This window comes from Carcharodon carcharias, chromosome 13, assembly GCF_017639515.1.
Source record: "Carcharodon carcharias isolate sCarCar2 chromosome 13, sCarCar2.pri, whole genome shotgun sequence".
NCBI classification, from domain to species: Eukaryota; Metazoa; Chordata; class Chondrichthyes; order Lamniformes; family Lamnidae; genus Carcharodon; species Carcharodon carcharias.
Genome location: NC_054479.1, coordinates 16,664,250 through 16,689,808, shown reverse-complemented (window position 1 = coordinate 16,689,808; position 25,559 = coordinate 16,664,250). Strand labels below are relative to the sequence as shown.

At 44.1% G+C, this 25,559-nt stretch overlaps 1 protein-coding gene across 1 annotated transcript in view; it reads left to right on the top strand.

The window, feature by feature from the left end:
* Nucleotides 1-25,559, top strand: part of myo1ha (myosin IHa) — a 71,373-nt gene that overhangs the window by 658 nt on the left and 45,156 nt on the right. The window contains exons 2-10 of the mRNA XM_041203007.1: nt 2,149-2,264; nt 3,539-3,737; nt 9,274-9,354; nt 12,595-12,774; nt 13,606-13,704; nt 14,981-15,094; nt 17,937-18,008; nt 19,486-19,605; nt 20,848-20,915. Coding sequence (XP_041058941.1) covers nt 2,149-2,264; nt 3,539-3,737; nt 9,274-9,354; nt 12,595-12,774; nt 13,606-13,704; nt 14,981-15,094; nt 17,937-18,008; nt 19,486-19,605; nt 20,848-20,915 — 1,049 coding nt within the window. The remainder of the gene's footprint in view (nt 1-2,148; nt 2,265-3,538; nt 3,738-9,273; nt 9,355-12,594; nt 12,775-13,605; nt 13,705-14,980; nt 15,095-17,936; nt 18,009-19,485; nt 19,606-20,847; nt 20,916-25,559) is intronic.

Here is a 25,559-nt window from a genome sequence, read left to right as displayed (position 1 = left end):
CCTGTTCTGCCATTCAATAAGATCATGGCTGATCTGACTGTGGCCTTAACTCCACTTTCCTGTCTGTCCCCCATAACCCTTGACTCTCTTGTAGATCAAAAATCTATCTAACTCAGCCTTGAATATATTCAATGACCCAGCCTCCACTGCTCTCTGGGGAAGAGAATTCCAAAGATTAATGACCCTCTGAGAGATGAAGTTCCTCCTCATCTCCATCTTAAATGGGAGACCCCTTATCTTTAATCTGTGGTCCTTGGTAGCTGAAGGCTTGGCCACCAGTGATGGGTGAGGGAAGTAGTGGATGCACATTGTCCCTGTTGACCTGCTCCTGACATGATAAATAGACACGAAAAAATAAAATGTGTATATTTACTTGCTTCTGACAGATTTTAGAAAATGGCCTTTTTTGTTGTGGTAGATTATGTTTGCTATAAATAAGCTTTCTCTTATTCTTTACTATTTAGCAGTTTCATTTGAGGATGAATATCTTGAGAATAAATGGCGTATCAATTAGTATTAGGGAGCCAGAATGGGAATGTTGATGTGCATAAACTAGTGACCAACTCCCTGAGAGAGTACAAGTCCTCCTTTCCTGAAGGTGGGGACTCAAGCTTGGATGCCTCGCACTCACAGCTACATCACTGCAAGATCTGGCCCATGTACTTCATGTGTGAAGCTGGTGTGTCTGCAGACAATTCAACCTGAGAGGGCAGCAAAACTCGCTTCTGCCCTCACCCAACATCCATGCACACTTGCTTTCTGGCATCTCTCATTAAATAGCAATTAAGATGGGAAGCTTGACTTTTTTTTTTAACTTGATAAACTAATAGCATTAAGGCTAATTATAACACCCCTAGTGTTGAATCAACTCACTTTAATTAACAGTTGATCTTAACTCAGGGCGGGACTTGAACCTGGGACTTTCCAGCCTGATTGCTCATTGCGCCACGTCTTTCTCCTTTAAGCTTTGGAGAAGCTGAGGCGAGCAGTCTTGCCACGCAGCGCCTCCGACCAATTGGAACTAGATGTCTGAAAACCCACAAGCCTTTGATCACTGCTGAGTATCCAGGTCATGGGGAGGTTCACTGTTTAGCCCAAGACTGAGGAGTACCTCCATCGCTATGGGCATGCCTTAGGCAGAGGAACCCCCTAACAAATCCCTGCTGCAGCTACCAGGAGACTGAGGCCTCCCCATGACCTGGATACTCTGATAGGGTCAACAGTGATCAAAGGCTTGTGGGTTTTCAGATACCTAGTTTCAATTGGTCGGAGGCGCTGCGTGGCAAGGCTGCTCGTCTCAGCTTCTCCAAAGCTTAAAGGAGAAAGGCTTGGGGCACTGAGCAATCGGGCTGGAAAGTCCCAGGTTCAAGCCCCGCTCTGAGTTAAGGTCAATTGTTAATTAAAGTGAGTTGATTCAACACTAGGGGTGTTACAATTAGCCTTAATGCTATTAGTTTATCAAATTTAAAAAAACAGTCAAGCTTCCCAACTTAATTGCTATTTAAAGAGCGATGCCAGGAAGCAAGTGTGCATGGATGTTGGGTGAGGGTGAGTGCACTCGGGCTCCAGACTGAAACATAGGCCTTCTATAGGCTCTGGCCCAGGCAAGCATGGAGCTTACCCCACTTGCTCAGGAAGTCAGGCCAATGTCAGGATTGGGATTTCTGATTGAGCACCTCCACCTTTGCCAGGGAAGAATAAGGCTGACATTTCCAAGAGGCATTGCCATTGAGGTGTCTTCCCAGTGAGCTCTCAATCTCTGATGAGGTCAGAGGTCACATGCAAGCCCAGAGTAACGGCCAGATTCATGACGGCCTGGATCCAACCAGCCATCTAATTGGTACATTGTCAGAGACTGGTTACAGGACTGCCTATGGATATTCAACAACAAAAACAACTTGCATTCATGAGAGTTGTCTATAGGCCTCCAAACAGTAGTGATAAGGTCAGGGTGGGGTGGGGGGTGGGGGGTGGGGGTGGGTGGTATTAAACACTGTGACCTCTCAAGGCACTTCATAGGACAGTTATTTTAGACTCAACCTGATACAAAACTTTGGAACACACTGATATAAGGGCTCATCAATAAATGTTTGTTCAACAGCATCACACTTTAACCTTTCCCTAATTGAAATCTCTTTTATTCTTCAGACATATATTGGGACTCTGCTGGTATCTGTGAATCCTTATAAGGAGCTGGATATATACACACACAAAAAGAAGGAGCTATACCAGGGAGTGAATTTCTTTGAACTCCCCCCTCATATGTGAGTCGTAAGATTGTGAATGATTTTGTTTCTACTCCTCCCTCTCTGCAAACCTCCCCACCACATTTGCCACTCTTGGTCAAGAGGAGAGGAGGGTGATCTGCCCCTTACACGCCCCAGTCAGTACCTATCTGTAAAGGAGTAGGGCCACTTACCTCCTTAGGCCTTTTCCGCTATTCATTGAGATCAAGACTGATCTGTGGCCTAACTCCATATACCCGCCTTTGCCCCACATCTCTTGATAACTTTGGTTAACAAAGGTAGAACCTACACCATATCGAAACAACTAAAGCCAAATCAACATCTTAGCCCACACGGCCCCACAATTTGCTCATTTAGAGAAGCCTCATTGGAAATTCCTTCTCTCCCCACACAGTAAACATTCTGGAAATGGGTGTCCTTCATGATGTGGTACTGGGGTGGGAGGGGAAAGATTTCCTCTGTTTACTAAGTCTCAGCAACATTGAAAACGTACTAGGAAGATTTTCCATATTTGCTCTTTCTAGTATGCTGTAGTAGAATACATCTGTGGTTTCGCTAGAACAAATAAGCAGAGATAACGTTTGTGCAGTTTATGATATTGCTGGTGTGTGCCATGACCCACAGGAGGCCCCATCCAGATTTGCTCCTTGTTCTGGTGCAGAGTGAGCTGACCTCAGTCATAGAGGCAGAGGACGTTATTCCAACTGGCTTTACTGTTTCCTTGGCATTCGGGAAAGGGAAAAGTTAGCTGGGGTTCCCAATCGCAATCCAATAATCAGTGCTGGAAATGGAGCGTGGGCTTTAGATGAAGCCACAATCAGATTCAATTTTGGTTTCCACTCCCCTTCATGAGCAAATGTCTTAATGATGGTTACGACTTAGTGTAGGTGTTCAATTGTTCTATGTTTTCCATAAGCACGGAGTAGACATTTTAAAGCACTGTAAATAAAAACTGGTACAGACTAGTGTCATCTCTGCATGGCTCTGAGATATAAGTATACAACACTTAGGGTCACAGTTGGGATGTGTTACAAAATGAGATCCCAGTATGCATCAGTTCCTTCAGTATTTAGACCCTGAGATGACGAAGGAATAGGTGTTATATGTCCAAGTCAGGTGTGCAAGTTGAAGGGTAACTTGAATGTGGTGGTGCTCCCATGCACCTGCTGTCCTTGTTCTTCTAAGTGGTAGTTGTAGGTTTGGGAGCTAGAGTGATGTGGGAGGAATGAAAAGAGCAATTCATTGGGAAAGGTGAACCACACTGCAGATCCAACTACTTCTTTCCCCTATAGCTACGCCATTGCTGACAACACATACCGAGTGATGTGCACTGAGTACAACAACCATTTCATCCTGATTTCTGGAGAGAGTGGAGCAGGGAAGACAGAAGCCTCAAAGAAGATCCTCGAGTTCTATGCTAAGACCTGCCAGACCACCAAGCAGCTGCAAGTGGTGAGGGACCGTCTCCTACTGTCCAACCCTGTACTCGAGGTGAGCACCCAGAACAGAGAGTGTGGAATAATGATTGGTGTTTCTGTCCACAGCTTTAGCCTCGGTAAGCAAATCACAGTTTGTGTGCCCAAAGTGCACTGAATAAAGAGCATTGCCACAAAGCGGGGGGGCATCTTTCAGATGAGACAGTAAACCACCTTCCTCTTATCCCTCTCAGGTGGGTGTGAAGGATCCCAAGGCACTATTTCAAAAAAGTGGCGAGTTATCCCAGTGTCCTGGCCAATATTTATCCCTCAGTCACATTGCAAAAAACATTATCTGGTCACATTGCTGTTTGTGGGGGCTTGCTGTCCACAAATTGGCTGCTGTGTTTCTTCCATTACAACAGTGCCTGTACTTCAAAATGTACCTCATTGGCTGTAAAATGGTCATGAAAGGTGCTATTTAAATCCAAGTCCTTCTTTCAAATGAAACTTAGTGACAGAATACGCACACACTTTCTTTTTCAGGAAACACCTGAGCCAAGTTTTTTTTTGGCTAAACTAGACGTGTTTGTCTACAAATCCATCTGTAGGTAAATCAGAACCCTCACCTTTTAATACAGAGGAAGTTTCAGCGAGTTTCCACCATCCACTGGTAGATTAAAGAACAATTTTCAAATCAAATTTCCAGGAAATACTGTTACAGCAGAGGCTTCATTGCACAGTCCTTCAGATAGCACTCAGGCTGGGGGATCACTGAGGAACTACTGGAGCTGTCCTGATTATTTTGGAACATTTTAGTTAGGTGTTTATTCACTGTCAGCCGCAAAGTCACTTTATGACTAATTAAGATTATTCAGGGTATTTCTAAAATGAACCAGTAATAAGATTTCTGGTTAGGGGATATCTTTCCTTAGTGGCTTTTGCCTTGTCTAGTGGCACCTCCATAAAATTTTTAACATGGAGTGAACCATCTTCTAATTACAATACAGGTAGACTGAGGAGACCCAAGTTCCTAGGACCAGTAACATACAGTTCTTCTGTGTGGAAAAGGCTTCCTCCTATATCACACTTAATGGTATGAAGGATACCATTTCAAAAAAGAGACATGTTGTTGAAGCTTTTCATCTTGCACTCATCAGGACAAACACAAGAGTGCCAAATTTCAAATGATCACAACAATTTGTACCACAGGGTAAAAAAGGATGCTGACTGGCTGGCAAATCAAATTTGATTGGCTGTGGCATTGCCATGGAGAAAGCAATGGGGAACTATAGGCTCCCCAAGCTCCCGGCTAATTCAAAGGTGCAAGGCTTGAACATATTCCTCTTGTTTTCAGAGAACAGGTCCCTGTATATGAATGTATGTCACTTCTAGCATGTGTAATGAGTCACATTACAAGTTTGACTGACTATCTTAAATTGGTTGTTAGTGTATTACGAGCAACTGAAGGAATAAGCTGTTTGATTCGAACAGTCAATTGCTGGGACTTACGACCTACATACCTGGCATCACACCTGCACTGAAATTCAGCACCCCCTTTCTCCTGGAGTATAAGTTGTTGTGATTGTTTGAAATTTGACATTCTTGTGTTTGTCCTGATGAGTGCAAGATGAAAAGCTTCAGCAACATGTCTCTTCTTTCAGCAATATTCAAATTCTGTCCTACCAAGTGATCAATTTTTAAAAGGGTAATTAAGAACAAGCTTGCTATTTTCGTGGACTTTTATGCTCATGAAAGTGAAGGATATCTTAAGTTTGGAACATTTCCATTTTCGACCACCAACATTAAGATCACGTATAGTGCTGATGAGATACTGAGTAAAACTTTCTCTACTGTTCTCCAGTAATATACCTTAAGATGCAACCTCAAGAACGCACCTCTACCATATCACTGTAACACATCCCACATAAGCTCTCCTATAATACTCTGAGTGAGAATGTCAAATTCTAGGCCAGCCTTGTGTTTTAGAATGACAGCACTGCACCCACTAGTCATTGTGTCTGAGATTCCCCAAACACCTACTTCATGTCAACTGTTCCACTCTGTTAAGCAAGGATACTTCCATTGCAGCTCATTCTAAACTTCCATAAGGCAAATCAGGCAACATCTGTGAATCATGAATGAATCAAGTAGTTAACTGAACTTTTTTAATTCAGTCACAGGGTGTGGGCATCGCTGGTTAGGCCAGCATTTATTGCCCATCCCTAATTGCCCTTGAGGAGGTCGTAGTGAATTGCCTTCTTGAACCGCCGTAGTTCATGTGGCGTAGGTACACCCACAGTGCTGTTAGGGATGGAGTTCCAGGATTTTGACCCAGTGACAATGAAGGAACGACAATATATTTCCAAGTCAGGATGATCTGTGGCTTGGAGGGGAATTTGCAGGTGGTGTTGTTCCCATGCATCTGCTGCGTTTGTAGTGGTAGAGGCCTGTGGTTTGGAAGGTGCTATCGAAGGAGCATTGGTGAATTGCTGCAGTGCATCTTGCAGATGATGCACACTGCTGCTGCTGTGCATTGGTAGTGGAGGGAGTGAATGTTAAAGATGGTGGGTGGGGAGCCAATCAAGTGGGCTGCTTTGTCCTGGACGGTGTCAAGCTTCTTGAGTGTTGTTGGAGCTGCACTCATCCAGGCAAGTAGAGAATACTCCGTCATAATCTGGTGTGTACCTTGTAGGCTTTGGGGAGTCAGGAGGTGAGTTACTCACTGCAGCATTCCTAGATTTTGACCTGTTCTGGTACCCGCAGTGTTATGATCCCTGTTGGGCCCCGTAATCTCAAAGAATCAAATTTACCAAACAATCTCAACGGAAGAAACTGATGGACAAGATTTCACTTTTTACAACTTTTACTTTAACAATCAAACCAAGAGCAACATAAATCGAACATGAATTAACAGGCAAATTGTATTCAATAGAAACTATTAATTACGCTTTAAAGAGGTGATATAATGAAGATATATCTCACAGAGTTACTGACTGTCCCCTTAAGCACATATAGCATCATCTGCAGTCCCAAAGTCCTTCACAACTCTGGCTTCCTCAGGTAGGGTTTAACTCCATTTCCTCTCAGTGGATTCAATTACCAAATCACCTGCGATAACAGTTTCATTTCATTTGAACACCAATACAGTTATCACCAAAAAGGGGGGCCCATCTGCATAACCTCCTTAGCCCAGTTCACGACAGTCCTGATGGTAGATTTCCCAGAGTCACCTTCATCCAACCACTCAATAACACTCCCCACTATACAGTATAACCAGCTCTGGTAAAAACCGAAGCAGAGGCAGTAACTTGATTTCACTATCCCTGCTGCTGAACTCAGTCTTCAGTTTTCATTCCTTTTTTTTAGATGTCTCACACAGCTCCTCAACCTTCCTGTGCTCGCCTGCTGAAATCTGATCCCTGAGAGATTTTTCCTTTCCAATCAGCTTCCATTTCTGTAGCAACCTAAGGTCATAGTCTGATTTCCCAGAAGTCTGATATCACAGCAAGGAGTCCAGAGTTAAGGACCCCTTTTCCCAGAAACCTGGAGTTTTAGCTTCTCTTTCAGTTAGGTGCTGTCTCAAAAAAATACAGGCTTTGAAACATGATTCCCCCCTCAGTTTTGCGAACATCAGATTTCATCACAATGTGACTGGCCCAGTTAAAATTTCTAGTCCATGGTAATCTCCAGGATGTTGCTGATAGAAAATTCGGGGATGGTGATGCTATTGAATATCAAGGGGAAATAACAAGATTGTCTCTGGGGATGGTCATTGGCTGACACTTGTGTGGTGCGAATGTTACTGGCTACAAATCTGAATATTGTCCAGGCATTGCTGGGGAATGGACTAAGGTACAACACAGAAAAAACTCACTTTCCTCAGGGGCAACAGACTGTAGGTTGAAAGGGCATTTTTTTCCTCAGTTGGTCGAATTCCCCAAAATCACGCGTGTCATTGTTAGCATCTTTGTCACTCTATACAAAAGAGAGTCAACTCCTCTTTTCTGCACTTATTGCAACCGGACCTTCAAAGAAGCAGAAATTGGAGCAGACCAGCTCCTTCCACAGCAACAATTTGGGTGAATCCAATTTCACAGCAGTTACTTAAGAGCTGCACTGTGCTCTATTTCCTGTTTCGTGTGTCAATAAACCGCATCACCAGGCCCAAATTAGTTGTGGTGCTCTGTCTACATAATAAATATGTCCCATCTTCCACCCTCCATAAACCTGAGCTCATCCAAAATTTTACAACCCATGTACTAACTCACAGTAAATCCTGTTTGCCCACCATCCCAGTGAATGCAGGCCTAGATTGGCTCCTGACTTGGCAATGCCTTAATTTTGAAATTGCCATACTTGTTTTCAATTCCCTGCACAGCCCCATCCCCTCCCCATCTCTCTAATCTCCTCCAGCCCCACAATCCTCCAAGAAATCTGCACCCCTCCAACTCTGGCCTGTTGTGCATCGTCAGTTTCAACCCTTCCCCCATTGGTGGCTGTGCCTTCAGCTGCCTGGGCCCTAGGCTCTGGAATTCCCTCTCTAAACCTCACCACCTCACCACCTCTCTTTCCTCCTTTAAGATGTTCTTTAAAAATTATCTCTGTGACTGAGCTTTAGGTCACCTGTCCTAATGTTTCCATGCATGACTCAGTATCAGATGCTATTTGATAATGCTCCTGGGAAGCAGATGGAGACATTTTACCAGGATGAAGGTGTTAAATAAAGGCAAGTTGCTGCAGTTGCAATTAATCTCAGAAACCTGATGAACTTGGATCAACATACTTCCATTGAGTCATCAGCTTGCTGCTCTGGGGGTCCCCTGTTGAAGTGATGGGATTGTAAAATTCCCTCTGCAATGATGACATTCTGTGGGGAACCTTGGGGCTGGATTTTCACTCAGGGGTTGGGAACCCATAACACAGATCACTTACAGGTCCCGAACCTACGCCATGTGTTTTTACATTCAAAGCTTCTAATTGGCCCGAAGGCACACTTGGCACCCAATCATTGGCACCGGGCGCTGCCTTGAGTTGGTAACTGGCTCTGGAGGGCAAATCTCAAGGCAAACAGCAGCCATGACTGGGATTGCCCTTGCCTTGCAGAATGGGGTAGGCAGGAGAGCAGAGGGCCAACAGCTTCACGGACCATACAAGTGTCCAAACGGTCAGTCATTTTCTCGATCTGCTCTGATCAAACAATGGTAACTTACGTGCCACCACTTGAGTAACTCAGTTAGAATTTCCCTTTCTTTTCAAAACTTTCAATCAGCAGCAACAATACAGCCCTGTCCCTCTCCAGCCCATGAACAAGTTCTTGAAGGAGCTTAACAGGTAGTTAATTGGGGGTATGTGGGCTGCCAGTTTGCCCCCACACCCCCAGCCCTCTTTTTGAAAACTGCGGCACATTCCGGAGACTGACACGTCATTCCAGAGCTTTGTTTCCGAAGCGCATCCACACCTAACATGTCTCTCATGGACATTTGAAAATCCAGCCCCTGGTCTTAGGAAAGATGGACAAAAGATGACATGGCCCCAGCTTCATCCCTGACCCCAGCAAATGTGGTTTCCAAAAAAGAGTCTCCAATGGGTTGTATTGTATTTTATTTCAGGCGTTTGGGAATGCCAAGACCCTAAGGAATGATAACTCCAGCCGGTTTGGAAAATACATGGATATCCAGTTCAGCTATACGGTATGAGCCCTATATTGATTTTAAGATATAAGCCAAGGTGAAGGGTTACGTCTCATAATGCATACAGCAACAAAGGTGAAGAGAATAGAAGGTGGGGGGGGGGGTGGGGGGGAGAAAGTGAGGAAACAGTGATTAGTTAATGTCACGTTTGAGTTGAAAAATCCAAAAGCTAGAAGAGGATATAAAGTCTTAGTGAGCCAAGGAGCACCAGAGTTTTAAGGTTATATGAAAGAATGAATTAAAGAAAAGGACAACATGATGACTGAGGATGTATTTATAGAAATGCCCGCGAGCAAGACCAGAGTTTTGCTTTTGAGGCTCGCTGCATGGTAACACGCCCACACACCGTTGGTTAAATACCTGCGCTGGCGGGATAAGGCCCTTAATTGCTAACTTAAGGGCTTCAATTGGCGTTGGGGTGGATAGGCCGTCCACAAGCCTTCCCAGCCCAGGCAAAATTAGGGGAGAGGCGGGAAGGCAACAGCGTTGCCGCCCCACACCCTCTAGCCCGATTAAATGCCCTGCCTGCCTCCAAGCTCACCCTGGTGGACAGGGGTGGGGGCACTCTAGGGGGTGGGGACTTTAAATTCCACCCGTAACCGAGTGGGCTACAAGGTGGCAAATGGAGCATAATGTGGGGAAGGATAAGATGATTCACTTTGGTAGTGAGAATAGAAAAACAGAATATTTTTTAATTGGTTTGAAACTTTTAAATATTGATGTTCAGAGAGACTTGGGTACTTCACACAAGGAATGCAGAAACTTAGCATGCAGGTACGGCAAGCACTTAGGAAAGTAAATAACATGTTGGCCTTTATTACAAGGGGATTAGAGTACAAGACCAAAGAAATCCTTGCTGCAATTATATAGGGCTTTGGTACTGTACACAGTTTCAGTCTCCATATCTAAAGAATACTTGAACTGGAGGCTGTACAGCAAGGATTCACTAGATGGTTCCTGGGATGAGAGGGATGCCCTAGGCTGAGAGGCTGAGTAAATTGGGCTGGAGTTTAGAAGTATGAGAGGTGATCTCACTGAAACCTACAAGGTTCTGAAGGGGCCTGACAAGGTAGACACTGAGAGTTGTTTCCCCTGGTCGGGGAATCTAGAACACAGGGGCCCAGTCTCAGGATAAGGGGCCAATCATTTAGGACTGAGATGAGGAGAAACTTTTTCATTCAAGAGGGTTGTGAATCTTTGGGATTCTCTACCCCAGAGCATTGTGGATTGTCCCATTAACGAATATATTTAAAGCTGAGACAGACAGATGTTTGACTTCTCAGTGAATCAAGAGCTAATGGGATAGTATGGAAAAGTGGAGCTGAGGCAGATTATCACCCATGATCGTATTGAATGGCGAAGCAAGTTTGAGGGGCCGATTGGTCTACACTTGCTCCTATTTCGTATGTTCTTGTGTTCTTATTTCAAGTCATACACATTTTACAACCATTTATTGCTACATGCAACCACTACTGGCATATCATTCTATAGCTAGCCAGCATAGTTTGCCAATGTCATTTAAGTTACACGTTACACAAGCAAATTGTGTTTTTATTTGTCATACACTGATATGTATCTGGCTTGTGGTTCAATGTGGCCTGAAGAGCTGACTTATTGCCATGAAAGTCCTGTGCCTACCATCATTGAATTTTGCCTAGACTTTTGACTCTAGCATTTACACCCTATTCAGTATGTTCCAATTATTCCACTGTATTGTGGACTTAGACGAGTCAGACTGTATTTTGTTGCAGATCAGAATGAAATATTCAGTGTGAAATGAATTGTGTCAATTTCCTGGAACTATTTATAACAGAGGCTGTGAGTTATTTAGGATTGAACTGCAGCATTGTTTGAAGCCAACAAGCATGAGCAAGTGTCTGTGACACAGTTAGAGCCCAGATACCAATCCCAACTGTGTTTGGCAGGCGGCTGATTTAGAGAGATCAAAATTGGAGATTGGGACAAAAATAAGCAATCAACTTCCTGAGTAGCTGGTGATGAAGCTAGTGAGGCATAATCAATGCTGATGATGCTCAATTTTTTGAACACAAATTTCAAGCAGTGGGTTAGCTTAACAACAACTCAATAACTTGCATCTGTATAGTGTTTTTAATGTAGTCAAACATTCTGAGGTGCTTCATAGAGGCACAATCAGGAAATGACTGGGCCATTGACAGCTAAAGTTCTACTTGAAAGTGAAGTTCCCTCAGCACTGCCCCAATACACAGTCTAGAAAGAGCACCCCCAAGTTTGATCTTGATTTTCCCATGTTCTGTAACAGACCAGTTGTCTTCCTGACCTCTCAGATAAGGATTATTACTCAGCCAGAAAGACCAGGGAAATAAAAAGTAACAGTAAAAATTGGGAATGGAAATAAAATGGAAGCATAATAAGGAAGGTTTCTGGGTTCTAGTTCTACTTGTCATTAATAATGTTCCATCATGGAAAAATACCCATCAATAGAGAGCTATAGTGATAAAGTTAAAAGTAAAATACTGCGGATGCTGGAAATCTGAAACAAAAATGGAAAATGCTGGAAAAACTCAGCAGGTCTGGCAGCATCTGTGGAGAGAGAAACAGAGTAAACGTTTTGAGTCCGTATGACCCTTCTTCAGAGCTGAACATTTCAAGCCATACAGACTCGAAACCTTAATTCTGTTGCTCTCTCCACAGATGCTGCTATAGTGATAAAGCGCTGCTCTAAGGAGGGATCCTTGGCATTTAAACCCCTCTTGAAAAGTCAGCATTGTAGTTAAAACTCCTGCATTGCTTTCGTCATGGCTCAGTGGAGCTCTATCACTGAAATCTGACATATATCACATGGTGCTGATGCTGGAGGAATGCCAGCCAATTTCTAGGCCTGTACACAAGGTCCAAATCTATTGGAGGCCATGTCGACAACACACCAGTTTAGCTGATTCTGTTTTGAGCGACAGAAATCCCACTCATTGACCTTCATGTGCTTCTGAATTTTCAGCTTAACCCTCAATATGTGGAGGTGCTCAAACAAAGGAAAGGACTGACAGAATGGACAGAAAAATTAGCATAGATTCCACAGAACTACATTTAATCTGCCATATACAAGCAAGTTCTAGTTTGTTGGTGAGATCTTTCTGATCCCATTACTGCATTCGGTGATACTCCATAATAGACTCTGGTGTTTATACAGCTGTTGTAATGCTATCAGGGTTCTGTCCCCTCACAATCTGTGCATCCACCCCCACTTTATTCTTTTTCCAGGGAGCTCCAGTCGGGGGCCACATCCTGAGCTACCTCCTGGAGAAGTCAAGGGTGGCTCATCAGAACCATGGAGAGCGGAACTTTCATATTTTCTACCAGCTGTTGGAGGGAGGAGAGGAGGAGCTACTTCGCTGGCTGGGCCTGGATCGCAATCCACTCCAGTACCACTACCTTATCCAGGTAAGGACTGCGGGAGGCAGCATCGTCAGGTGAGGCTCCAGCTCAACTAGGCTCAACTAGAAACTAGACACACGGACTTGCCGCTGTCATGTCTGCCCAAAGTGGAGGGCTTATTTGCTCATGTCTGAGCCAGGAGACGGTGTTCATGTTGCTGTCAGCTCGAGCCAGAGAACACTCTGTACTCTTTCTAGGCCAGAGTTTTATGATCTCTCCCGCCTGGAGGGATATGACAGTCCCGCTGAACAGAATGGAGATTTAACTGGCTCGCCACATCCACCGGGGGAAGACACACTGCAGCGGAGCCATAAGATCCTGGCCTATATTTTCTATGTTTGTAGAAGCATAGGGAGTGGTTGAAGCGAATAGTATAGATGCATTTAAAGGGGACCTAGACAAGCATTTGAGGGAGAAGGGAACGGAAGACTATTCCGACAGATGAGGAAAGGCAGGAGGAGGCTCAAGAGGAACTTAAACAAATGGCCTCTTCCTGTGCCATGTATTCTATGTAATCAGCACGGATTGAAGAATGAATGTGGAATCTTCCTGCTCTGATTGACTCAGTTTCCCACTGGGTGTGCTTGCTGAACCTTTCAAAGGTTTAAATATTAAAATCTGAATCGGAGAAAGGTGTTTAAATATTGGGAGTCCTTAGAGAGTTAGAATGTTCATATTACGTAATATTTACAGAACAGGAAAAGGCCATTGGGCCCAATAGGTTCATTCCTACCCCTTCAAGTTCATCTGCAATTTTCAATATTTATTGTTCTGATTCTGTTCCATTTTCTGTTCTGTGTCTTGGTTGCAATGGTTTTTATTTTGCTGTCTGAATAGGGTGAGTGTGCCAAAGTGAGCTCCATCAATGACAAAAGCGGTTGGAAGATTGTTAGAAAAGCATTGTCTGTGATTGACTTCAATGACAACGACATTGACGTGAGTTATTTAAAAAATTAATTCTGGGGATGTGACCATCACCAGCAAGGCTGGTTGCTCCTATTGTCTTTGAGAAGGTGGTGGTGAGCTACGTTCTTGAACTCCTGCAGTCCCATGTGGTGAAGGTACACCCACAGTAATCGTGGGTGGGAGTTCCATGACTTCGATTGAGCTAAAGTGAAGGTACGGCAAGTCGGGATGTTGTGTGACTTAGAAAGGAAACTGGAGTTGTTGGGTGTTGTCATGCAACTGCTGCCAATGTTTTACAGCAGAAAGGGTCTGGGGTTGCCTGTCTCACCTGCTAGGACACTGTCGCTAAGTGTAAAAGTATTCTGGATGTCAAATCACTGCAGGGCTCCTAGCTAAGTGAACCCTCCTGCACAGAATGGTTAAACTCTCGTTCAACACAGGTTAGTGCTGCTGGAATTGCAGCTCTGATTCCATTCATATAGGCCCTAGCCATCTATCAACCAGCACTGCTCTATCTCTGCTCCATGGTTTCTGGTTTAAATTTCAGAGCCTTAAGAAGTTCTGGTCTTCTGCATTTTGCACTCAGATCTGCAGATGCGCCTTTATTAAGAAAACAAATTTGTCAGTGCTGCCCCTTGGGTGAGATGTGAAACTGAGGTTCCCTCTGCCTGCTCCTGTTATTCAAATGGATCCTAAATTTCCATGACACTATTCAAAGAGTTGTGAATTCTCCTGGGGCTGAATTTTCCCGCCATCGGGGGGATTGTGCAGGGGTGGGTGGGAGCGAGCGCAAACCCGATCAGAGCTCTCCGATTGGATGCTTGTCGCCAATTTATGTGGGTGAGTCAATTAAGGCTCGCCCAGCGTGACACTTGCCCGGAAGCGCTGAGCACTCCCTGTGTGGGCGGGGAGGGGGATGAATTCCCTGAGTCCAGGCCTGAGCTCTTTCACACATGCGCACAAAATAGCGCAGAAATCTCCCGGAGGCACAAATGAACTATTCATTCAGCTCGTTGTGGGACTTGGTTGTGTGTGAAATGGTTGCTGCATTAACTTATATACAGCAGTGCCTGAACTTCAAAGTAAGTCATTATATGTGATGCCTTGGAATATCCTATGAGATGGTCTAGAACCCAGAAATATCACCAATAAATCCAAATGGCTAATATTTGCCAAAAGGATCTGCTGACTCACTGAGTCCCATGACTTGATGGTGCCAAGTGAATTCCAATTTTGATGACTAATTCTCTGGCTCAGATTCATGATTTATCTATATTGATATTGATAACTTGCCTTTGTGTACCAGAACCTGTTGGGGATTATAGCCAGTGTTCTGCATCTGGGAAACATCCAGTTCAGCATGGATGGCCAAGGACATGCCAACGTCACAGTCGACAAGGAAATCAGGTGGATCTCCAAGGTAACAACGATAGGAGAGAAACTATTTCCTCTGTTGGGGGAATCCCAAACATTACCTTAAAATTAGAACTGGGCCATTCGGGACTGATGCCAGGAAGTTCTTACACGAAGGGCAGTGAAAGTCTAGAGGTCATGTGGTGCAGTGGGTAGTGCCCCTGCCTTTGAACCAGAAGCTCCAGGTTCAGGTCCCACTCTAGAACTTGGTGACCAATTAATGTGCGTTCATAGCATGGCCAAAACAGGTTGAGTATCAACTTGTAAATCCTTCCAACACACACCAATGGCAGGTGATGAGAGTGGGAGAGTTTTCTGGTCAGCCATGTGATGGAAAGAAATTGGACCCTCTACCATCACTAGCTCCAGACTACAACCTGCACGTAAAGTATATGTTGCCGCAGCAACTCAGACTCCTTGGATGGCTGGGGGCTGGGTGGTGGCTGTTGGCTGGATGGCTGGTGTGGATCAGATTGGTGCCAACAGCATGTGGGTTGATCTCCATTCCAGCTGGTCTGGATTCGGGTCCTGCCTCCTTGCCCTACCCCAGGTGGAAGCCGTGGTACTGTGGGTCAGACCTAACTTTGGGCAGAGAACCCAAGAAGAAGCGGAAATCTCTCCCCAAGGAACTGTTCAGACTAGGTCAGTAGAAAATTTCAAAATTTGAGATTTTGAGATTTGTGTTAGGCAAGGGGATTAAGGATTACGGAATCACGGTGGGTAGATGGAGTTAAGATACAGATCAGCCATGATCTAACTGAATGTTGGAACAGGCTTGAATTCCTGTTCTTATGTTCCTATGTAAAGGGGCTATAAGCTGTTTCTGTGGTGTGGGGATTAACAGAGCACAATCACTACCTAATTACAAATCAGATGGTTTAACAGCAGCACAGAAAAATTGTCTAGAAAAATACTGTTATAATCAGTCTCACAAAAGGAACTTGGACTTATTCACCCAATGGTTCAAGCAGTTTGTGCACTACCTGCTCTGAAATTGGAGCCTGGCAGAACCAGACAATCCCAGGTTCGATTCCTGGTCTGTGCTGAGTTGACCAATCTCGGTTGGGTAATACACCTCACGGCTCTGCTGCTAAGGAAGGCAAAGGGGATAAAAAGGTCATTTAGGATTCCTGCACCAAGCTAGTGACAGCCAGCTGGAACAGATGTTCATATGACTGTCCAGTGAGGATGGGTTGAGAGTCCAGCTGTGATAGAGATTAGCCTGCTGACACTCCGGGATAAACTTGCCACAGAATGACAGAATTGTTACAGCACGGAGGAGGCCATTTTGCCCAACGTGTCAGTGCCAGCTATCCAAACGAAGGAGCAGTTTATCTAGTGTCACTTCCCCGCCTTCTCCCTGTAGCCCTGCACTTTCTTCCTTGTCAGATAATAATCCAATGCCCTCTTTTGAACCTGTCTCTGCCACATTCTCAGGCAGCGCATTCCAGATCTGAAACACTCGCTGTGTGAAAAAGTCTTCCCTCAGGTCTCCTTTGCTTCATATGTCAATTGCCTTAAATCTGTGCCCTCCTGCTCTTGATCGTTTCACCAATGGGAACAGTTTTTTCCCCCAATCTACCCTGTCCGGACTGCCATGATTTTTTATAACTCTATCAAATCCACTTGAAACTCCACAGCTTGCAAGGAACCTCAATTACTCCAGGCATCTTTAAGAAGTTGAGTATAGAATGGGCCTATATTCTTTGGAGTTGAGAAGAATGAGAAGCAATCTCATTGAAACATAGAAGATTCTGAGAGAGCTCAACAGCATATATGCTGAACAGCTGTTACCCCTGGCTAGAGAGTCGAGAACTAGAGGGCATATGCTCAGAATGGCATTGGCAATTTAGTACTGAGAAGGGAAGGCATTTCGTCACTCAGAGATTTGTGAATTGCTTGGATTTTCTATCTCAGAGGGTTGCAGATGCTCACTGACGAATATATTCAAGACTGAGACTGATAGATTCCAGGGCACTAAGCAAATCAAGAGGCATGGGGACAGGTCTGGAAAGTGAGAGGATTGGATGGCGAAGCGGACTTGAGGAGCCAAATGGTCCACTCCTGCTCCTATTTCTTATGTTCCTATCAGGAAATTTCCTGTGTTCAACTGTTGGTTGGAGAGCCATTGGCTATACACATGCATGCTTTCCTAGGATGAAGTCTCATTGGCTGAGGGCTCGCGCTGGATATGTGCAGTCAGAAAATGTAGCCATCAGTTCCTAGAGTTACTTATGAAGAATGATCACTTGAGTGAGTTACTGCAGGGAACCTGCTGCCTTTAGAACATAGCATGAAGAAGTGAAAACTTAGAGGTTGGGGGAGGAGCTTGAGTTGTCATACCATGGCGTCTGTGGTGATATCACATCTGCTAATCAATTAGAGAAAGAAAACCACTGTCTATAATATTTATTATCATGGAGAAAATGTGAAGAACATTGTAAAGACTGGATGGCGTCTTCAATGTTTTCTGCAGTTACAGAGTCTGATAAATCTTTGTCTTCATCACATGAATGGAGTGGATCACACAAATGTTATAGGATCTGATCATTCCATTGGTTTCAGATTCTCACTCATGTAGTGAAGACAAACATTTATCCCTGCGTTTTTACTAATAACCAGTTGACAATGGTAAACTTTTACCCTGCTCCATTTTCTTCCTCTGTCACCTGGGTTTTGCTTCATTTACCAACTACCCCCACCCCTCCCTGTTCCCCTTCCCAATGGTAGGAAGAGCCACAGCTCTACGGCCTGACAGCCTTAGGATCATTACCATAAGAACTGAACAAAGAGATTATTCATAAAACCTATACGTTTTGCCTCTCTTTATTGTGTCTTTGTTTTTGCAGCTGCTGGGTGTGCATGTCTTAGTCCTGCAGGAAGGTCTAACTCACAAGAAGATTGAAACCAAAGCAGATGAGGTACAGAAGGGACGGCTTCAGAAACTCTTGCTAGGTCTATCAAAGAAAGCAGAGAGTGGAGCACATGCACATGAAAAATGGCAACTGAGGCATCCTGAAATCCACCTCAAAGAATATTAAATGCGAAAGGACATTAAAATGTAGCCCATGAAGCCTATGATGACTTTGTGGGTAACTGCATCTGATTGGTGCTGAGCCATAGAGAGCAGGAAGGCTCCAGGTCTCAGGTACAGTGACAGTAAGAGCTAGGGAGGTGTAAAATGATCCACAGGCCCTGCTTTTCATCTCTATCCAGGGACCTGCTGCATCAAATTGCTCAGCTGAGATGTTTTCATTGCTGGCCAGTCTTCACTGCTTGTTCAGATGAAGAACATGGGTGAGAATCAGAGAGCAACTGTGGAATCAGACTCAACATGAGTTAGCACCTTTGAGGGGGGGAGGGAGAAAAGAGAAGGAGGAAAAGAATGGACCTCATTCAGAAACAAAGTCTGTTAATGAATAGGGCATTACTATTCCCAATGTTAAATATACCATAATCGAAGAAATTCACAATAGTGAACTGTAATTGTGAATTCCCTTCCATTACCCTTACCCACACTAGATCCCAAATGGCTGTTGTATAGCAACAAATCACAAGATGCAAATGGACAAGAAGAACCATTTCATTAAGTTTAGGTCATCATTTGAACGTCCCGACACTCTTCTCCCCACCATCCTCCCCACCCCCCCCCCGCCCCCCCCACCCCTCGACCTTCCATCTCAACATCCAGGTGCTTCTCAAAGGATTTCAAGGTTTTTGACTTCAAGGCCCTCACCAGATGTCATATACTCTTCATGCAAAGGTTGAATTCTTGGCATCCTCATTTCCTTTAATTTGAAGTCAGTTGGAGCACTCCTGCTCATCCAGGCTCCACAGTCAGGTATGCTTCTTACCTTCTTTGTTCCAAGCGAACCCCGGGCTTGCTTTCCCTAAATGTGGCTTGTGATGGTACTGGCTGTCTTGAGGCAAGCCAATCTTATGTAGGGGACATTGGACGGGTTTGCTAGTTTTCCAGTGCAAAGGACATATCATCTGCTTCAGGCATGAGGGCTGGGCACCTATTGTTTACTCTTATCCAATATAAAATGTGATTTATTTCTGGTTGGTAATGTGCTCACACTCCTGTCCACCATATTGGGGCCTTAGTAGGCTGAGTAACTCATGGTTGCATAGACCAATTTCCAGGCTCAGGTTTTTCTGACCTTTCCCATGAGTCAGTCCCTTGAAGCCATGGATTAGTTGTATAGCCATAGATTTGCTATTGCGACCCCCTGGTTTATTTGATGGCAACCTACCCTAGTAGTTTATTTTTGTCTTAAAGTAAAAATAATTTATCGACTTTTCTTAATGAAAGAAGACACCAATATAATGAAGAATAAAATCGTAAAGGCAAAAATGTTTCACCCTTTAAATTAATTTATTGTTTGTTTTTCAAAGGTTTTGAGTCCTCTCAGTGTTGAACAAGCTTTTTGTGCTCGTGATGCATTAGCAAAAGCTATTTATGGACGTACTTTTACTTGGCTTGTTAACAAGATCAATGAATCACTAGCTAATCAGGTAATGAGAGGTATTTCTAATTATTTTAACAAAGTAATCTGGTGTGTTGTTAAAAGTGTCCTGTTTCAGAGTTGCAGAAGCTTGGCCTAAATAGCCAAGTGGTTATGGTGCTGGGTTTGTAACCCCAAGATCAAGAGTTCAGAGTTGCAGAAAGGAGCACTTTTCTATGAGTAGAGTGTCAGGACTGAGCTCCCCCAGCTGGAAGGTGCAGAATAATCCAGCCTCTAATCTGATACAGAGTAACACAGTCCCTATTATGATCCAGAGTAATGCAATCTCTAAACTGATACAGAGTAACACAGTCCCTATTATGATCCAGAGTAATGCAATCTCTAAACTGATACAGAGTAACACAGTCCCTATTCTGATACAGTGCAATGCTGCCTCTAACCTGATACTGACTAACACAGTCCCTACTCTGTCAGAGAGTATATTATTTTTTTATTCCATATAATTTTCACACACTATGAATGGTCATGATCACAGCATTTATAACAATTGAGAGATTCGGTTATGGTACTGGGTTTGTAACCCCAAGATCAAGAGTTCAAATCTCACAATGGCAAACTATGAAACAATGTAACTTCATCTGAAACAGATGGAAACAGGTTTGTACTCGAAAGAGTTACATATAGACTTGTGTGTGAGGGTAAGGTCGTAAAGCATTTGCTTGAAGGTTGACTTCCCTTGAGCGAGAGAAAGAGAGAGATATACGAGTCATGATGAATCAATGGGAAAGAAAGCCAGAAAGCTGAATCCTCGTGTTATACAGTGAAATAATAACAATTCATTACCATATGTGAGTTTACACATTTACAATGGGAGACTGCTGATTCAGAAAGGAGAGCAAGCAGGATTAGTATTAAGAGCGGTACTTGAGATTACCTTAGAGTGAAAAGAGCATGGAAAGTATCAGAGACCAATGGTCAGATATTTAATACTATATTATCACTAAGAATATCTCTCAAGGAGAAATGTTTTCACTTTAACCTTGAACCAGTTTTGTCGAGCTGGTTTGTATGTCCGTTGAGTAATGCAGCCTTTAATCTAAATGCAACCTTCAGGAGAGCAAATGCCACCGTGAGAATCTGCAATGTCCATCCCACCATCGTCCTCTACCATATCTCTAATTAACATGACGAACTGAATGTCAATTCGTAGACCCCAATTTGAGTTCCTGGTCAGTTTTTGATCAGTGATCAGTGGGTGATTCATGATTCCAGTTTTTTTTTGTGTGTGCAGGACCCAAGCAGAAAAACAGTGATTGGTCTATTGGATATCTATGGATTTGAAGTCTTTGATGTCAACAGGTAAGAACTTCTTGTGATGCACCATGTCATTTCTGAGGGACGTCAACATAGTGTCCAGTCCAAAATAAATATTGAACATATATTTCCGCCTTTCTTTCATCACTGTTTTGTTAGTCTTGAGTTAAGCCTGAGGTAACCAATTGTCTCACGTACTACCCCTCTTAATCAGTTTTCCATAAACCAGCTTGAACTTGCATTTAAAATGGTTTGCTGAACCTAGTGGCAATTCTGGCTGAGTAACCGTGGATTCTGCTATTAACCCAGTCACTATTTATTGCCAATGTCTGGGATACTTTCTTCTCCGGGTTTGAGGCCCCATCTAATACGTTGGGTGAACACTTACTAATAAGGAGCCATAATAAGTGAATATTATCCCTCTAAAATCTGAATAACTAAGCTGCTTGTTTATATTCACATGGACATAAGAATATTCTGAAATGATGCAACTTATCTGAAACCTTTATATCGTGAGATATTACACAGGATATTTGTTAATAAGTGAGATGATGTGTACTGTTGTGGAATCAATTAAACAGAATTGACATCAGCCCTTGGCATAAAATGGGCACTGTTGAATTACTTGCCCAGTATACACCATGCTACATTCTGCTTCCCATTAAAGTAAATGAAAGATAAAATCGATTGGACATCACCCATCTTACATCATCACTCCAAGTTAAATAACTCCCAATGACTCAAATTTGTAGAAGTAGCATTACAAAATGGCAACTTTAGTCAGAGAGCTAAAGCCCTGAATGAATATTGGAGTCCTGTGGCAGAGGGAGCGTGAAATTATCACTGGACTTTGGTTGGTCAATTACACCACTTCGACACAGACTCGCAATTTCCGACAGTATGTACCATCTACAAGGTGCACTACAGGAACTCACCAAGGCCCCTTAGACAGCACCTTCCAAACTCACAACCACTACCATGTAGAAGGACAAGGGCAGCAGATAGATGTGAACACCACCACTTGCAAATTCCCCTCCTAGCCACTCACTGTCCTGACTTGGAATTATATTGTCGTTCCTTTACTATCGCTGGGTCAAAATCCTGGAACTCCCTCCCTAACAGCACTATGGATGTACCTACGCCACATGGACTGCAGCGGTTCAAGAAGGCAGCTCACCACCGCCTTCTCAAGGGGCAACTAAGGATGGGCTATCCAGTGTAGCCCATATCCCATGAATGAACAAAAAAAAAAGTCTGCAATTTTATTGAAAGGACTGTGGTAATCTGATGAGCCAGAACACTGGCCTTTGACCTCTGACCCTTGAGTTCAAGGTTACCGAGATGACAGTGTTGATGATATGCTCCCTCTAATGTGGAATTAGAGCCCTGACCTTTAACCTGTGGAGGTTAGATTTAAATCTAAGCTAGTGAGATGGGAGGGGAGCCTCCAGTGGACTGTACAATGTAGTGAAGAATAGATCAAAATTACATTTTTTAAAGTACCCAGCACATGTGCCAATGGTGCCTCAGTTGGTAGTACACTTGCCTCTGAGTCACAAGATCCTGAGTTCAAGTCCCAATCCAGGATTTGAACACCAAAAGCAAGGCTGACGTTTCAGTGCAGTACTAAGGGAGGATCTCAGTGTTGGATGTGCTGTCACTTGGATGAGATGTTAAATCGAGTATCTGCTCGGATGGAGGTGAAATATCCCATGGCACTATTTCAAAGAAGAGCAGGGGAGTTATCTCCAGTGTCCTGGCCAGTATTAATCCTTCAATCAACATCACAAAAAGCAGATTATCTGATCATGATCACATTGCTGTTTGTGGGAGGTTGCTGCGTTTCTCACATTACAACAGTGACTACACTTCAAAAAGTGTAGCTGTAAAGTGCTTTGAGACAACTGTTGGTTGTGAAAAGTGCTACGTAAATGCAAGTCTTTCTTTTTTCCCTATTACCGTAGAACTCCTGGCAGATTGTCATTTTAAATATTTCCAATAGGTCCAGTGTTAATGTGTTGACACTTCTATTCTCTCACTGAGAGAATTGCCTGGCGCTTTGCTAGTGAATATCCAATTATCTTAACATAAGTGACACCCGTACAAAAACAACAGGACAATGTGTCCCATCAATAATCTATTAAACATAGACACTGGTGTATACATGGCTTCTCATGATAAATTCATTGTGGGATTAACTGTAATCATTGCACGCTTACCTTTAATACCTTCCCATTGTTACTCACATCATCCTGAAAGCTCAGGATCACTTGATACCTGGACTGTGCCGAGTTCCAGGGGCAACAACATATGGCAGCAACCCCTGGCGAGAGGGGACAACAATCATGCAGCATGCTGAGCTGAAGCGGTGGTGCAGTGGTATTGTCACTGGACTGGTAATGCAGAGAGCCCAGTGTAATGCTCTGGGGACTCGGGTTCGAATCCCACCATGACAGCTGGTGGAATTTGAATCTAATAAGACTCTGGAATTTTAATGATAACCATGAAACGATTGTTGTAAAAACCCATCTTAGTTCACTCACCTTTATTGAAGGAAATCTGCTGTCCTCCCCTGGTCTGGCCTACACGTGACTCCAGATCTGCAGTAATGTGATTGACTCTTGAATGCCTAGCAAGCCACTCAGTTGTATCAAACTGCTCAAAAGCCAATAAAAAGGAATGAAACCAGACAGACCACCTGGCATCAACCTAGGCACTGGAAATGACAGCGGCAAACCCAGCCCAATCAGCCCTGCAAAGCCCACCTTGCTAACACCTGGGGCCTTTTATGCCAAAATTGGGAGAGCTGTCTCACGGACTAGTTAAGCAACAGCCTGACATAGTCATACTCGTGGAATCATTCCTTACAGATCATGTTCCAGACACCAGTTGCCCTGGAAGTCCTCAACATCACCTCCCCATTAAGTCTCATGGCATCAGGTCATTACCACATACTGCCCTCCCTCAGCTGATAGAATCAGTGCTCCTCCATGTTGAACACCAATTGGAGGAGGGACTGAGGGTGGCAAGGGCACAGAATGTACTCTGGATTGGGGGACTTCAATGACCATCACCAAGAGTGGCTCGGTTGCACCACCACGGGCCAAGTCCTAAAGGACATAGCTACTAGACTGGATCTGTGACAGGTGGTGAGGGAAAAACATACTTGACCTCATCCTCACCAACCTGCCTGCCGCAGACACATCTGTCCATGACAGTATCGGTAGGAGTGACCACCGGACCGTCTCTGTGGAGATGAAGTCCCACCTTCACATTGAGGATATCCTCCATTGTGTCATGTGGCACTACCACTGTGCTAAATGGGATAGATTTTGAACAGATCTAGCAACTCAGGACTGGACATCCATGAGGTGCTGTGGGCCATCAGCAGCAGCAGAATTGTACTCGAACACAATCTGTAACCTCCTGATCTAGCATATCCCCCAGTCTACCATTACCATCAAGCCAGGGGATCAACACTGGTTCAATGAAGAGTGCAGGAGGGCATGCCAGAAGCAGCACCAGGCATACCTAAAAATGAGGTGTCAACCTGGTGAAGCTATAACACAGGACTATTTGTATGCCAAACAACATAACCAGCAAGTGATAGACAGAGCTAAGCAATTCCACACCAACGGATCACATCTAAGCTCTGCAGTCCTGCCACATCCAGTCGTGAATGGTGCTGGACAATTAAACTACTCAGTGGAGAAGGAGGCTCCACAAATATCCACATTCTCAATGATGAGAAACCCAGCACAGTAGTGCAAAAGATAAGGCTGAAGTGTTTGCAATAATCTTCAGCCAGAAGTGCAGAGTGAATGATCCATCTTGACCTCCTCCAATGGTCCCCAGCATCACAGATGCCAGTCTTCAGCCAATTCGATTCACTCCATGTGATATCAAGAAACAGCTGAAGGCACTGGATACTGCAAAGGCTATGGGCCCTGACAATATTCTGGCAATAGTACTAAGACTTGTGCTCCAGAACTTGCCACGCCCTTAGCCAAGCTGTTTCAGTACAGCTACATAATTGGAATCCACCTGGCAATGTGGAAAATGGCTCAGGTATGTCCTGTACACAAAAAGCAGGACAAATCCAACCCAGCCAATTACCGCCTCATTGGTCTACTCTCAGTCATCAATAAAGTGATTGAAGGGGTCATCAACAGTGCTATCAAATGGCACTTGCTTAGCAATAACCTGCTCACTGATACTCAGTTTGGGTTCTGCCAGGGTCACTCAGCTCCTGACATCATTACAGCCTTGGTTCAAACATGGACAAAAGTTGAACTCCCGAGGTGACCTGAGAGTGACTGCCCTTGACATCAAGGCAGCATTTGGCCGAGTGTGGCATCAAGGAGCCCTAGCAAAACTGGAGTCAATGGGAATCCGGGGGAAAACTCTCCGCTGGTTGGAGTCAGACCTAGCACAAAGGAAGATGGTTGTGGTTGTTAGAAGTCAATCATCTCAGCTCCAGGACATCACTGCAGGAGTTCCTCAGGGTAGTATCCTGGGTCCAGCCATCTTCAGCTACATCATCAATGACCTTTTTTCCATCATAAGAAACGTTTGCTGATGATTGCACAATGTTCAGCACCATTCGTGACTCTTCAGATACTGAAGCAGTCCATGTCCAAATGCAGCAAGACCTGGACAATATCCAGGCTTCGGCTGACAAGTGGCAAA